General features: G+C 32.5%; 3 protein-coding genes across 4 annotated transcripts; 2 read left to right on the forward strand and 1 right to left on the reverse strand.

Annotated features, from left to right (window-relative positions):
* Window positions 1-6,084: 6,084 nt before the first annotated feature.
* Window positions 6,085-11,212, forward strand: LOC111908241 (histone-lysine N-methyltransferase family member SUVH9). The gene is made up of 4 exons (XM_042895846.2): window positions 6,085-8,376; window positions 9,051-10,458; window positions 10,545-10,717; window positions 10,992-11,212. The coding sequence occupies exon 1, from the start codon at window positions 6,312-6,314 to the stop codon at window positions 8,283-8,285; it is 1,974 nt and encodes a 657-aa protein (XP_042751780.1). The 5' UTR covers window positions 6,085-6,311; the 3' UTR covers window positions 8,286-8,376; window positions 9,051-10,458; window positions 10,545-10,717; window positions 10,992-11,212.
* LOC111908220 (uncharacterized) lies at window positions 10,105-11,088 on the forward strand. The gene is made up of 3 exons (XM_023904061.2): window positions 10,105-10,458; window positions 10,545-10,717; window positions 10,992-11,088. Exons 1-3 carry the CDS (start codon window positions 10,105-10,107, stop codon window positions 11,086-11,088), a joined length of 624 nt encoding a protein of 207 aa, XP_023759829.1.
* A 91-nt stretch (window positions 11,213-11,303) lies between the features above and the next one.
* LOC111908230 (uncharacterized) lies at window positions 11,304-12,893 on the reverse strand. Of its 2 annotated transcripts, none has more exons than XM_023904070.3 (5): window positions 12,646-12,893; window positions 12,230-12,291; window positions 11,971-12,132; window positions 11,743-11,892; window positions 11,304-11,626 (listed from the first exon to the last, which is right to left on the reverse strand). In XM_023904070.3, exons 2-5 carry the CDS (start codon window positions 12,270-12,272, stop codon window positions 11,481-11,483), a joined length of 501 nt encoding a protein of 166 aa, XP_023759838.1. In that variant the 5' UTR covers window positions 12,273-12,291; window positions 12,646-12,893; the 3' UTR covers window positions 11,304-11,480. The 2 variants fall into 2 exon arrangements, with proteins under 2 accessions (XP_023759838.1, XP_042751781.1); XM_042895847.2 differs by having other exon boundaries at window positions 12,230-12,536; window positions 12,646-12,891.
* Window positions 12,894-13,779: the final 886 nt, after the last annotated feature.

Here is a 13,779-nt window from a genome sequence, read left to right on the forward strand (position 1 = left end):
AAGAAATCATCAATGGTTTATGGAGATTTACAAAGCGGAAGCATACCTATCGGTTTTAAATATGGAGAAATCCCTGATTTCGTGCATACTTAATGGAATTTAAATTTCGTTTATGATTTTTTAGAATAATTTATGGTTACGTAAAAGATTGATTGGGATTAACGAATTGAAAACGGTCTTTGACTCTTACAATTCCAGACACCCTAAAATCTTAAATTTAGATCAAATAAATTATGATGACATACTGAATAAGCATAATCAAAAGGTGGTAATTATGTTGTAGACATAGAAGATAATAAACAATTTATATTATAAGGACCATTATACCCTTGCATGTAAAAGTCAAAAATATCCGTTTGTACTCTTTAATAGAGTACAATATTTAAAGAGTTATCAAATTACCATTGATCCTAGACATGACTACACCTTGTAGCCATCATCTGTACATCATTTAAACAAAATACAAAAAATGTTATCTACTCTCATAAGTGAAGATCAATTTTGCCACATGTCAATCTCTCATAAATTTTGACACTTGTCATTTTATGGTATTTTTGAAATAAATAATATCCACATGTCAATTTCTAGGTTTTTTTATTTTTAAAATTAAAAAAGCCACATAATACATATCCCCTATCCTAATAAATAAGTAGAATAAGGCCACGTGTCACTCTCCCAGCCCCCTAAATTGTGTTTTCCCGCTTCTTTTCTTCATCTACATTTATGATTCTGCCCCCCGAAAATTTCTGCACAGATCAAATCAAATCCAATACATTCAAGAAACGGAAATATAGATGAAAGATTTGCAAATAATAATTGAAAATAATATGCAGAAATAATAATTTTAAATTTCAAATTCATTCATATCCAATCCAATAAAATATGGAAGATTGTTTAGTATAATAGGAAGCTAATTAATATCCAGTCAATAAATCCCAAAAAATCAGCACCAAATAAATGCATACCGAGATATATACCACTTTTCATTCTTTACGCTTCTATTTTCTTTACCATTCTGCTTCGGAGAAAACTTAACAAACAGTAGGCTTCACCATTCGGCTTCAGAGAAAGCTTAACAAACGGTATGCTTCTTCAGTTGATAACATAGTTGGTAACATAAATTATTCAATCCTTGATTTTCTGATCATTTGCTGCATATTCATCCTCCAGGACAAGAACAACTACACAAGGTTAGCAATCTGAATTCATTCATTTGTAAAAATTCGATAACAGATATTACACAAGGTTAGATTTTCCATACGATATTGCCCCTATTCGATTCTTTTGTTGTTTTTTTCTTATGCATAAATCAGATTGTCTTTGTAAGTATCGATGAATAATTCAGTTCGACTTTCACAACATTCATCGATACTTACAAAGATGTATACATTTAGTATTGAAGTTTATAAAACATCGATTTTTAACTGTTTTTCCAAGAAACAAAAATTTAGTTTTTAGTTATACCAGCAAGTTTTATAACATCCCTTCTTATTTTGTTTCAAACAAAATACATAACTAACAATTAATAGCAACATACAAATTTTATTTTATGTTATTTCTATTCCTTTTGATTGTGTTTGCTGTTGTGTGTTACAATATCAAACTATTCTGATTTTTGAATTGGTACTGGGGATTAGTATTTCTGTAATTCCAGTTTGTATCGGTCCAGGGGTATAACGGTCCTTTTATAATAAGGGCATAGTGGTTGTATTTTTAGGGATTGTTTTTTGGTCCATCTTACTTTACATTTATGTGTTTATCGTTTCTTATATTTTTTTTCCCTGTTTATCAACCACTTAACCCCATATCGTATTTCTATGATGAATCAATAAATTAATGGTACCTGAGAAAGCCAAGAGAACTTGGAAGAGACCGGTGAAGAATGTAGCAGTGAAAGCCAACTTATGGTTTAGAACTCCCAAGTACAACATATATCAATGGCGACAAGAAGCTTGAATCTGATTCTGATCATATTTTCATATTTAAATAGTAAGTAATATTATGTTTTTCAAACATTTTTTTATAAAACTGTAATATCATTTCAAATATATTAAATTAAAATTTAGCAAAAAGGTTTAAATGGTTATCATTTATCATTATTTTGTTTAATATTCTAAAACTGGTAAAAAAACATTAATAAAATGTATAGAAATAGTAAACTTGGTTATAAGTTGAAGGATTCGGTAACTCCGGTTGTTTTTCCTCCGACTTCATCATCAACCTTTTGAAAGCAATTAGTAAAGGTTTTCTCCCACTGAACCTAGATTGTGTTATTCATAGTTCCTTTAACCAATTCTTGCTTCATGACATTGATCTCTTCTAACTTATGCAATATCAAATAGCATGCTCACAACAGTAATTGGCAGCTAAATCAACAAACATGATCTAATTTACATCCCAACCTAAGTATGTATTAACTCGGATTCACGAATATTTTGTAATCTGAAAAAATATGGCATGCAAATTGAGGTTTTAAGTTGTCAAGTTCACTTAATTAAACTTATCTCTGGTCAAACTCATTAATCTTATCAATATATCCATCGGTACCTCTTATTACAATGAAGTTTTTTTTTCGATTGATAACAACATTAATCTCCACATGGATGATGTTAAGGGGCACCTTGTGTTTAACTAATTCAGTCTTACATGAAGAAACTACAAAGACGGGGAGGCTTCTTACCTAAATTCCAGCCGGCAGGTGACAGCTTCAATTGAAAGATGGGATGGGTTCTGGCTTCAGCTTCCTATATAGTTGGTTTCTGAATGAAATTGCCAAGGTGGACTGGCTCGTGGCGGAGAGGAAGTCGAAGCCGTCGGAGGTGACGTTGATGAGTGATGACACCGACGACGACGAGTCAACGAGAGAAGCAAATTGGTGACCTAATTTCGTGTTTTCTCTTTCCCAGTATAGTCCCGACTCATTTTTAATAACAAGTACTCACTTTACATAAACTACCCTATACTATGGACCAATATTGATTTTTGTCTTTATTTTTTGAAAACCAAATTACTAAAAGGGCTAAAATGTGTTTTATGATGGTTGTAGTTAGATTTTATACAATTTTATTTCTTATAATATCTTTTATTTAACCATTATATAGAATGTGATTCTATATTTAAACCATTTTACATGCTAATTTAATTAACCATTATACATTTACATACATAATTTCTATCTATCTTTAAGAATAATATTTTGCAAATCTATGATTAGTTTTTTGTTTTTTAAAGTTTCAATATTGATAACCCTAAAAATTGTAATAAAATCATCAAGGATTGTGATAAGTTTTTTATATTCAATCATTTACTATAACTGATTAATAATTAATTATGATTTTTTCTTATAAAAAATTATTTATTTTTATAACCGTGATTCTCACAGGTTATAACCTAGTAACTATATAAGTAAGTATTAAATGTAATAAATATGATCTTAAATTGCAATAAATATGTTTTTTTCTTCCTTATTTTAAAATTAATTTTAAAAAATACTTAATGTTTACATTTTGATATTTAATTTTTTTTAATTAACCCATGTAATACATGGGTTTCACACCTAGTAAATAAATACACTATAGTTATGATATCTCTTCAAGGGTAGATATGATTATTGAAATTAATGCCAACAAAAATCTTCAATATTCAAGTGGCTCTAAATACAACTACCCTCCAGTTTTGTGGCCCTTGACTTCACCCTACTCCTAAGCAGAAACGGTGCTCAAATACTCTAAAAAACCTGAAAGATTAAAATATACACACAAAAAGATGAAAATGGTAAAATGAACTTTCAAATATAATAACAATATTTTATAGACAATACTACAAACAAGCTAGAAACATGTAAATAGAGACGAAAGAACATCAAAATTAGATTAACACCATACACTCATTTAGTCTTATCTTTCTTCTTCCCTTATAGGAGTTTATAAAACATTTTCTATTTTGTGATGGATTTCTGAATTACTTTTTTGAGATATGTTAGGTTGCAAAAAATGGAACAACAAAGAAATTGAATGGATATGTAATCATAAATCAAGATAATAGAATGAGTAATTCCCTTCCAGAAACATGTTTGTGAGGCAGAATGGAACATAATGAAAATTTCATACGATTCTTATGTTATATATTGCAATTTAAAGTATAAAGATAATCCTACACATATATTTGTTTAGTTATTATTATGTAATTAAAAATTATTTATATTGCAACTTTTATACTAATATCTTCTCTTATTACTGAGAAAATCTTGATACTCGCAATGTTCCCAACCCTATTTTCAAGAGTGTAGGGTGTACCCATTTATCCTTGATAAAGTAAACTCAATAAGAAGATTCAAACAAGTTAAACGAAAGAATAACGTTGTGCAAGGTTCTTACTATACTTCTCGACATGCCCAGACAACGCAAGTTAAACAAAAAAAATCTGCTAATTAACCAAAATTAATCAATCCCAAACATTTTCCAATAAGATTTATCGATGCAATCTATTTACATGATATACTAAAACTTTTTCTTTTCTTTGCTATTGAGTCTAAAGATGTTTTTTTATAGTATTAAAAAAGGATCGGTGAATAACTTATTTCTAAGAGCCCAATTTGTATTTTTATAAAAAGATGTTTTCTTACAATAAATCAAAACACATATCACCACTGGGTTTTGTTGAGTTGTAGAATATGTGGATCACTCACTGGTATAAGTGTTTGATTCCATCTCCAAATCCAGGAAGGGATCAAATAGGTAAAACATTATAGAGATTAAGTCGAGTATATCTTCCATTCACGACCTAGTAAGCCACAAAAAAATCATTGACTAAATTCATATACAAAAATGTAAAAATAAAAAATAAAATCGACATACAAATTCACTACCTAGTGGACATATCTTCCAAATCGAAACAATGGATGAGAGGTAGTGGAGCTGTTGTGTCCATCCTTTTGCTCTCCAGATACCTATAACTTAAAAAATCAAAATCAACAATATAGATCATAAGAACAAAAATCGAAGTAGATTCATAAAACATAACCATTATGGATTTAAACTTAAATCGAAAGATTTTATAGATTGAAACTTCATAGTTAAAACAAAATAAAAGAAACATAATCTAAAACGTACCTAAAATCGATCTAAACTATGATCAAATTAAAATATAATCCAAAGAAATTTATTTCTATATCATTCATTCTTCTTCCATGATGTTCGAACACACGAATGATCCACACAGATCGAAGCCCACATATATTCTATTTCTTCTTTCCCCAATTTTCTTCTCCACTGCAAAATTTAGGTTAGATAAATTATGTAAAGAAATGAGGGGGAGAGCGTAGGAGTACTGGTAATGATGGGTGAGCGGGATATTTTTTTCATTTTATTTTTTGTGAGAATTAATTGTCATTAATAGAATCCCTAATTTAATGCATTTTATTTTTGTTAAATTTAATTATTATTAATAGAATTCATAATTTAATTCACTTTATTTTTGTGAGATTTAATTGTCATTAATAAAATTCCTAATTTAATTCATTATATTTTTGGTGATATTTAATTGTAATTCCTAATTTAAAACGTAACATATGTTTTATAAAAATTGTGAACAAAATTAAATGGTTGACAAAGATGGTGTCAGCAAATAATCCAAATGTGAAAAATATAGGATTGAAATGTAATTAATGGTCTTGACTTTTTCAGTTTAGAATTAAAAGTTTCTTTTAATAATATTTAGAGATTCCACTTAAAATTTTAATGTAATAACTAAAAATAAATATAATAATAAATAAATATCAATTTCATTAATCGATTTACCTTTTTATTTTAAAACTCCCAAATTAAGGCTTATTAGTTTATTTTGTTTAATTATTTAAATTTAAATAATAAAAAAATCAATTTTAATAATTTATTTTTTTTATTTTTTCATAACTTTAAAGTTATTAAATATTTAGATTTTAATATTTAATTTTTTTTTAATTAATCTATGTAATAGATGTGTTTTCCACCAAATATTAATATAATTTAATCTTAAAAAATAAACATATTGCACAAAGAGGAGGTATTCATATAATTTAATCGTAAAAAATAAACATACTGCACAAAGAGGAGGAGCTAGGAGATCAAAAATCACATGTTTTTTGACATTGGGTTTTCCCTTTCTTTATCGTAATTTCTGCATCTCTCTCTCAATATCCAGCTTCCCTCACAGAATCGCCAGACCAATACATCATTTTTAACCACTCTGCACTCGTTTTCTCCCCATCCATGAGCGTTTAGGAAAAATTCATTCTTTCTTCCTCCGTTTCCTTGCACACAATTGACAAAGAAATGGGTTCTTTAATTGATCTTAATCTCTACCCTGATCCTCCTAACACCACAACTATCGCCACCGGCTACGCCGACACTGCTGCAATCTCGATCATCCCAAAAGTTGAACCCAAACTGGAACCTCTCGATGAATCAGCTGATGTCCCACCAGAATCCAACTCTAACCCTATTTTGGGCCTCATTTCACAGCCGACCACAGCACTAGTCGAACATTCCGAAGTAGACGAAAACAATGTCTATTCAGAATACAATAGGATATCGGAGATGTTTCGAACGGCATTTGCTAAGGACATGGAGACGTACGACGAAATTCAAGCCACGGATCCCGACGCGCAAGCAATCGTGCCGGTTCCCGAAGAAAACCAACTTTCTACCGTCATTGTGCCGTCTCGCCGGAAGAATCCATCACGGTCGTCGGAATTGGTTAGAGTTACAAACCTTGGAATCGAGGACGAGAGGTACTTTCGAGACGTGGTAAGGAAAACGAGGATGATTTATGATTCTCTTAGGGTATTAGTCGTTATGGAAGACGATAAACGTAGGTCTTTCGGAATCGTCTCTACTCCCCGCGCCCGAGGCGATCTGAAAGCTTCTGCGGTGATGAAAGACCGAGGCCTATGGTTGAATCGAGACAAGCGGATTGTTGGGGAGATTCCTGGGGTTCACGTTGGCGATGTATTCTTTTTCAGAATGGAATTATGCGTTGTCGGGATGCACGGCCAAGTACAAGCAGGAATTGATTATTTAACATCGAATCAAAGCTCGAATAGGGAACCGATTGCTACCAGTGTGATTGTTTCCGGTGGGTATGAAGATGATGAAGATGCTGGCGATGTTATTGTCTACACTGGTCATGGCGGACAAGATAAGAATAACAAGCAAGTCGTTCATCAGAAATTGGAAGGTGGGAATCTTGCGATGGAAAGAAGCATGCATTATGGAATCGAGGTAAGAGTAATCCGTGGGTTTAAGTATGAAGGTAGTCCCAGTGGGAAAGTTTACGTTTATGATGGACTGTATAAAATCATCGAAGCTTGGTTTGATGTGGGTAAATCTGGTTTTGGAGTGTACAAGTTCAAGCTTGTTAGAATGGAAAACCAAACTGAAATGGGTAGTGCACTTCTTAAACTTGCAGAGAATCTTAGGACAAAACCTTTAGAGGTTAGGCCTGTTGGATATATTAGCTTTGATATATCAATGAAGAAAGAAAACATCCCAGTGTTTCTATTCAATGACATTGATAGCAATCACGAACCAATGTACTATGACTACTTAAAGACAACTGTTTTCCCCCCTTTTGTGTATCATAACGTAGGAGGTGGGTGCATGTGCGTCTCCGGATGTTCAAAAGATTGTTTTTGTGCTCAGAAGAATGGTGGTGAGTTTGCTTATGATTCAAATGGTCTTCTTGTGAGAGGGAAGCCGCTGATATTCGAATGTGGACCTTTCTGCCGTTGTCCTCCTAATTGTCAAAACCGTGTAAGCCAAAAGGGTGTGAGAAACCGTTTTGAAGTTTTTAGATCAAGGGAAACCGGTTGGGGAGTTAGATCATTGGATTTGATACAAGCGGGTTCTTTTATTTGTGAATATAGTGGGGTTGTTCTTACAAGAGAGCAAGCACAACTTTTTACCATGAATGGTGATAGTTTAATTTATCCGAATCGATTCAGTGAGAGATGGGCAGAATGGGGTGATTTGAGTCAAATATTTTCTGATTATGTAAAACCATCATACCCTTGTGTCCCTCCTTTGGATTTTGCGATGGATGTTTCAAGAATGAGGAATCTTGCGTGTTATATGAGTCACAGTTCGTCTCCAAATGTGTTGGTGCAGTTGGTGTTGTATGATCACTCGAATCTTGCGTTTCCTCATCTTATGCTTTTTGCTATGGAGAATATTCCTCCATTACGGGAGTTTAGTATTGATTATGGACAGGCTGATGAGTGGATGGGGAAGCTATCCATTACTAATTAAATCAATTCTCATCCTCTATTCTCATTTTTGGTTTTTGGTTTTTTTATTTTTATTTTTATCTTGCAGACTCTTGGATGCATCATGTTCTGAGGTAACTAGATTCTCACATTATGGAAAGTTTTTCCTTTTTTTTCTTTTTTGTTTTGGTCTGAGCTCTTTAAATGCAAGAAATAACAATCTACTTTCATCTATTTGTTTATTTTTCTACTTACATTTTTTTCTTATTACAGCACTGTACTTTGTAAAATCGACCCATGTATAGCAATGTCATCCAGATATAAAGCAATTTTCACTGCTATAATTGGGAAGATTTTTCAAAGTACAATGTTAAAATTTGGTAGGTTCTTCTAAGTACAATTCCTTAATAAGGAAAATATTGAAAATAAAATGGCGTTTCAGAAAGAAATAAAAGTAGGATACTGCAATATACAAATAACTTGAACGTACATTGCTGTTTCTTGCATTTAACGTTATCATTTATCATTTATGTCACCATCATGTTTGATCATCTTGATTTGGCTATTTCCTACCCTGTTAATGGAATATTTTTATTTTTCCCATCTAATCAGTATAATATATGTGCAATTGGCAGTATTCAAGGTGTTACTTTTTTAGCGTATTAGTTTGTTGACATTAAACCTGTATATACTACAAACATTGTTGTATAATATATATAAATTATTGCATATCATATGAAACTTGCCATTGGATAAGGATTAACAGGTATATGCTAATTTTCACATGAACTTTGTTGCTTCTTGTTAGGTACAAGGTGTAGAAGCCGTAAATATGTTGTGTCAAAAGATTTGCAACGTTTTCAATGCTGTGATTCAGAAAAGGCTTCATCAATTTTGTGTCCTGTTGTCAAATTGTGAGCAATGTTCAAAATCTGATGGGAATAATATATTCAGACATTTTCAGAGATAAAGTAGGTGTATGCAATTGCTGACAAGTTTAGATACATGTATGTAGAATGTAGTATGTTTTATTGTAGACTTTCATATGTTAGGATCAGCAATCTTAGTCGTTTAATGTGATAATATTAGCGTGTATATATTAAGTTCCTATTTATTACAATTTTAGTAGAGCAACTGTATCCGGCATCTTCAAATGAGTTGTTTCTGGTCTATATTTTTTCATTTGAGGAGGGATTGCTTAAGCTTGATTTCTTCTTGTATTGACATTATTCCATTTATCATCTTTCTGTTTGTAATTTTGGGTCTGTTTGATAAAATTGTGTTAATTAGTGGTTTAGGTGATTTATAAGGTCTTTGGGGCAAACAAGACAATATAAATGGGGAAAAATGTTATTTTTGTCCCACCCAAAATGTTAACAAACTCAGCTCTTCATCCCTCATTTATATACAAGATAACAATGCCTTCCTTACAGACCAAGGGATAAGTGTTTTTCAAAATAATAATAATAAATTGTAAAAAAAAATTTATTACTGTTTTTGGGTATCTATAGTTTGTACAGGATAAGTTATTGTTTAGACAATGATAATGTTTGTTACTTTGTTTGAATAAATACCCTTCCATCTGTCATCACAGTAAGGTCAATGCACGGGGAACCCAACTAAGTAATCCTCACGTGAATCCACTAACGGGAACTACTTTTGCAATTAATCTTGCCTTTTTCTTTATTCAGGTTTCATAATTTATTTTAATTGTTGATTGAATCTTACTCAAACGCTTCATAGAAGCTCATCAACTCCATTAAATCTTGTCTGAAAGCCCCACAACTGTCTTGATCACTTTTCAACCACCACTATACATATGCATATACATCTTTCATCTATTTCATATCTTTTTCCATTCAATGTTGCACACCGAGCCATCTTTCTGCATTTATGCAGATGAAGACGGATGTCTTCAAAATGAGAAAAGGGATTTAGAGACGAAAAGTTCAAAAAAATCGGACAGTAGTGGTGAATTCTCTTTTGCAGAGAGAAGTATGGGATTGATTGTGGAGGATGAAGAATCAAATGGATTTAAAAATGAAGAGATTCAACCACCGAGTCCTAAAATGTATCTTGCTACAGGGTTTGGAATCGATGGTATAGGTGGCACTGAGTTTACACCAACCTTGTTCGATGACGAGTACTATAAGATGATTGTTGATCAAGATCCTTACAATCCTCTCGCCTTGAGGAAGTGCGCCCAATTTTTACAGGTGAGAAGTCATCATTCTCTTTCTTTCTTTCATTTCCCAAAATTTTCACCAGATTGTAAGCTTTTGAGTATGATTAATGATTACAGTCCAGGGGTGATCTTACTGGAGCTGAGGATTACTTCTTGCGTGCTACACTTGAAGACCCTAATGATGGTCAAACTCTGATGCAGTATGCTAAGTTTGTCTTGGAGGTTCATGGTGACCAGGATAAAGCCTTGAGTTACTTTGAGAAAGCTGCTCTTGTTGCTCATGGAGACTGGTATCCACTTATGACTCCACAACCTCAAATTTCATTTCTATATATACAGGACAAGGTCATACTGTGTTTGGCATACACTAGACTATGCCTGGGACTATACTAATTGGACAAAAAGTACATATTTTTGTTTGGAAATGATTAAAATAACCCCATAAAGCTTTATCCAATCCCAATGTCCATGTAACATGTAACAAACATAATCTCAATATCATGTCTAAGCATATGCCATTGAAGAGCTTAATTGAAAATGGGTATGTATTTTTTTTTGTTTCAGTAATATTCTTGCAGCATATGCTAGCTTTCTGTGGGAAATAGATGAAGAGTGCGAGCATGGTGGTGCTGTTTCTGTAGGTGCAGAGCCTGTGTTGTAGTTGCTCTGGCCCCATGCTAGAGTGTTGTTATTTGTGTTTTTGTACTAATCGTTTCGATGGGTACTTATTGCTGTTGTAATATGAGAATAATTATATATAATTCATATTGGTCTATATTTAATCATTTCGTAACCAAATACATGCTCAAATGTTGGATTTTTTCAGAGATTATGTAATCACCCGTAACATCTACTCTACTTAAAAACTGAACCAAGTTACCTTTCTTTCAAATGGTCGATATATAAGCTCATTGTTTTACAATACAGATGTGCCAATATTAAAAACAAAACCAAAGCGTATCTATATTACAGTATGAGCATCGGTTAGTTGAGTGTCAATAAACCTTTAATGATAAAAAATAAAAATAACAAAAAACCGTTGCACACATCTAATCATTTCCATGACCATGAGCTGTTTTTCTTCTCGAGTTCATAAGACTTCTTGCACTTGACATGCGTGTTTTGACTCAGCTTATGATTCTTCGATTCTGAACGTTCTGTTTTTGTTTTGTTTTTGGTTCTGAGCATCAAATCATTCTCTGCCCACATACCAACAATTAGTCTGATTGTGCATGCATATAACAACAATAGAACATGTCCTGATTATACAATAATTTGAACAAAATTGGGTTAAATACGGATAATATATAAGTACCTGGACTCGATAAAACAGCTCGCGGTGGCAGGATAGAACTTGGCTTAATTACCTCTGCAATTTTCTTGTTCACCTTATTATTTGGTTTATTTCCCCCTGCAACTTTTCTGTCGACCATCGCAGCTGCTTTTGATGATGATATATTGGCATCTGATTCAGCATATAGAAAATTAGATATACTCTATGGCTAAGGTTTGATTATGTAAATTAAAATCGTTAGATAGATGCCTGAAGTGGAGATGTGATGAGACTTGAGAACCCTCGGTGGTGTGTAAGTGTAACCATCTTTATGTTGAGGGGAATTGGATGGAGACTGGAAATCCTTCAAATAAATTCTCTGAAACTCTTGTGGATCTTCTTCTTCTTGTCTCACCTTCACCTTCGGATACACTTTGAAAAATTCATAACAAAAATCAATAGACGTATAGAAGAATACATAACGTATTGATATAAAATTAAAGAAGCAAATAAATGAACAAAAACTTACTTGGGGATTTGATTTTGTAGGATTCCGGGTAACTTGGGATCATCCAAAGTACACAACAAGTCCTTAAACGAAGAACGGAAATGAGATTTCTAGATACAAGTCCTTAAGAAGTATAACAGAAGAAAAGAAGAAGAAAAAACGATTTCAATAAGAAAATCGTGCAAAGAAGGTCAACATCAGTGGCGGTCAACGCAAAGATTAATTGTGTTCGTGTTGTGGCTCTTATGAACGCTGGTGGGCCAAATATATACACTTTCTCTAGAATCTTCGTCACCTCATTTCTAGCTTTTTAGTTCGGTCAACGTTTCTGTTTATTATGTTTCACAGTTTTAGCTTTCTAAAGCATCAATTTCCGACCACACGATTGATATAGAAAGCAGAAAGAAATGAATAAAAAATACAAACCCAAATCTTACCTGATACGACTAGAGATAAATTCATGGCTCTCGGCACGCCGGTAAAACAATGCATTTGATGATCGTGATGATGATGATAGGCTATTGGGAAAAGTGTTAATGTGATTAAATGCTTCCCAACTCCGGTCGAAAAGATGAGATCACGGCAACACTTTTGATCTCGTCAAGGAAAATCTAACGCCTCCCGGCAGTGACTTCGAGAAATCAGCGGAAGTCGCTGGTTTCACCGTTCTGCTATGTTTATGGGGATTTCAGTTTCATGGTTCTTAAATGTATCCATGATTCCATAACCACGAGTTTGTTTTTTTTTTCCTGTTATATATATATATATATATATATATATATATATATATATATATATATATATATATATATATATATATATATATATATATATATATATATATATATATTAAAAAAGAACAAAAAATATGTCAAACAAACATTATACCTGAACTCCTAAATTTTTCTTTAAAACTCTAAAACGAACCCAAATGCATCTTGATCTAAAATGAACTCAATGCATCTTGATCTTTAGCCGAAGTAATAATAAAGCATAAAAGTTGTAGTAGGCGCGGATGAGTGAAACAAATTATATTTGAATCAATCAATGTAAAGAAAGCAAGAAATAACACATAGATCTAAACAAGATCTATTTTCAGCTCAATTAGTTGTTCGGAACAATACAAAGAGATTTCGAGTACATGTGAATATGTGAGAAAGTTCTTCCTCTAATCCCTAAGTGCTTACCATATTTATAGGGTACTCACGGACCGAAAAATACAAGGGTTAGACATTACATGCGAAACTCTAATGCGCCTTGTAAATAGATAACGATAATGAAAGTCCTTAAACTTTCGCTACTTACAGACACTACTTTTGATTCTCACAACAACTTTCCACTCTACATTCTCCCCATTTGTGAGACCAGTCGAAACTTCAAGTCAATGTCTTCATTGTCTGTAGAAACTCCTTCTTTATCTCCATATACCAAAGAATGATTTTTTGAATCTCCACCTTGTCTTCATTATCGTTCTTCCTGCAATTATTGATACGGAACAAAATATTCAAAAAATGAGAGTTTGTGTACCTCTCATTATGATTCGCTTGAAAAAGGAACTTGTCGGTCTTCCT

This window comes from Lactuca sativa, chromosome 6, assembly GCF_002870075.4.
Source record: "Lactuca sativa cultivar Salinas chromosome 6, Lsat_Salinas_v11, whole genome shotgun sequence".
NCBI lineage: Eukaryota > Viridiplantae > Streptophyta > Magnoliopsida > Asterales > Asteraceae > Lactuca > Lactuca sativa.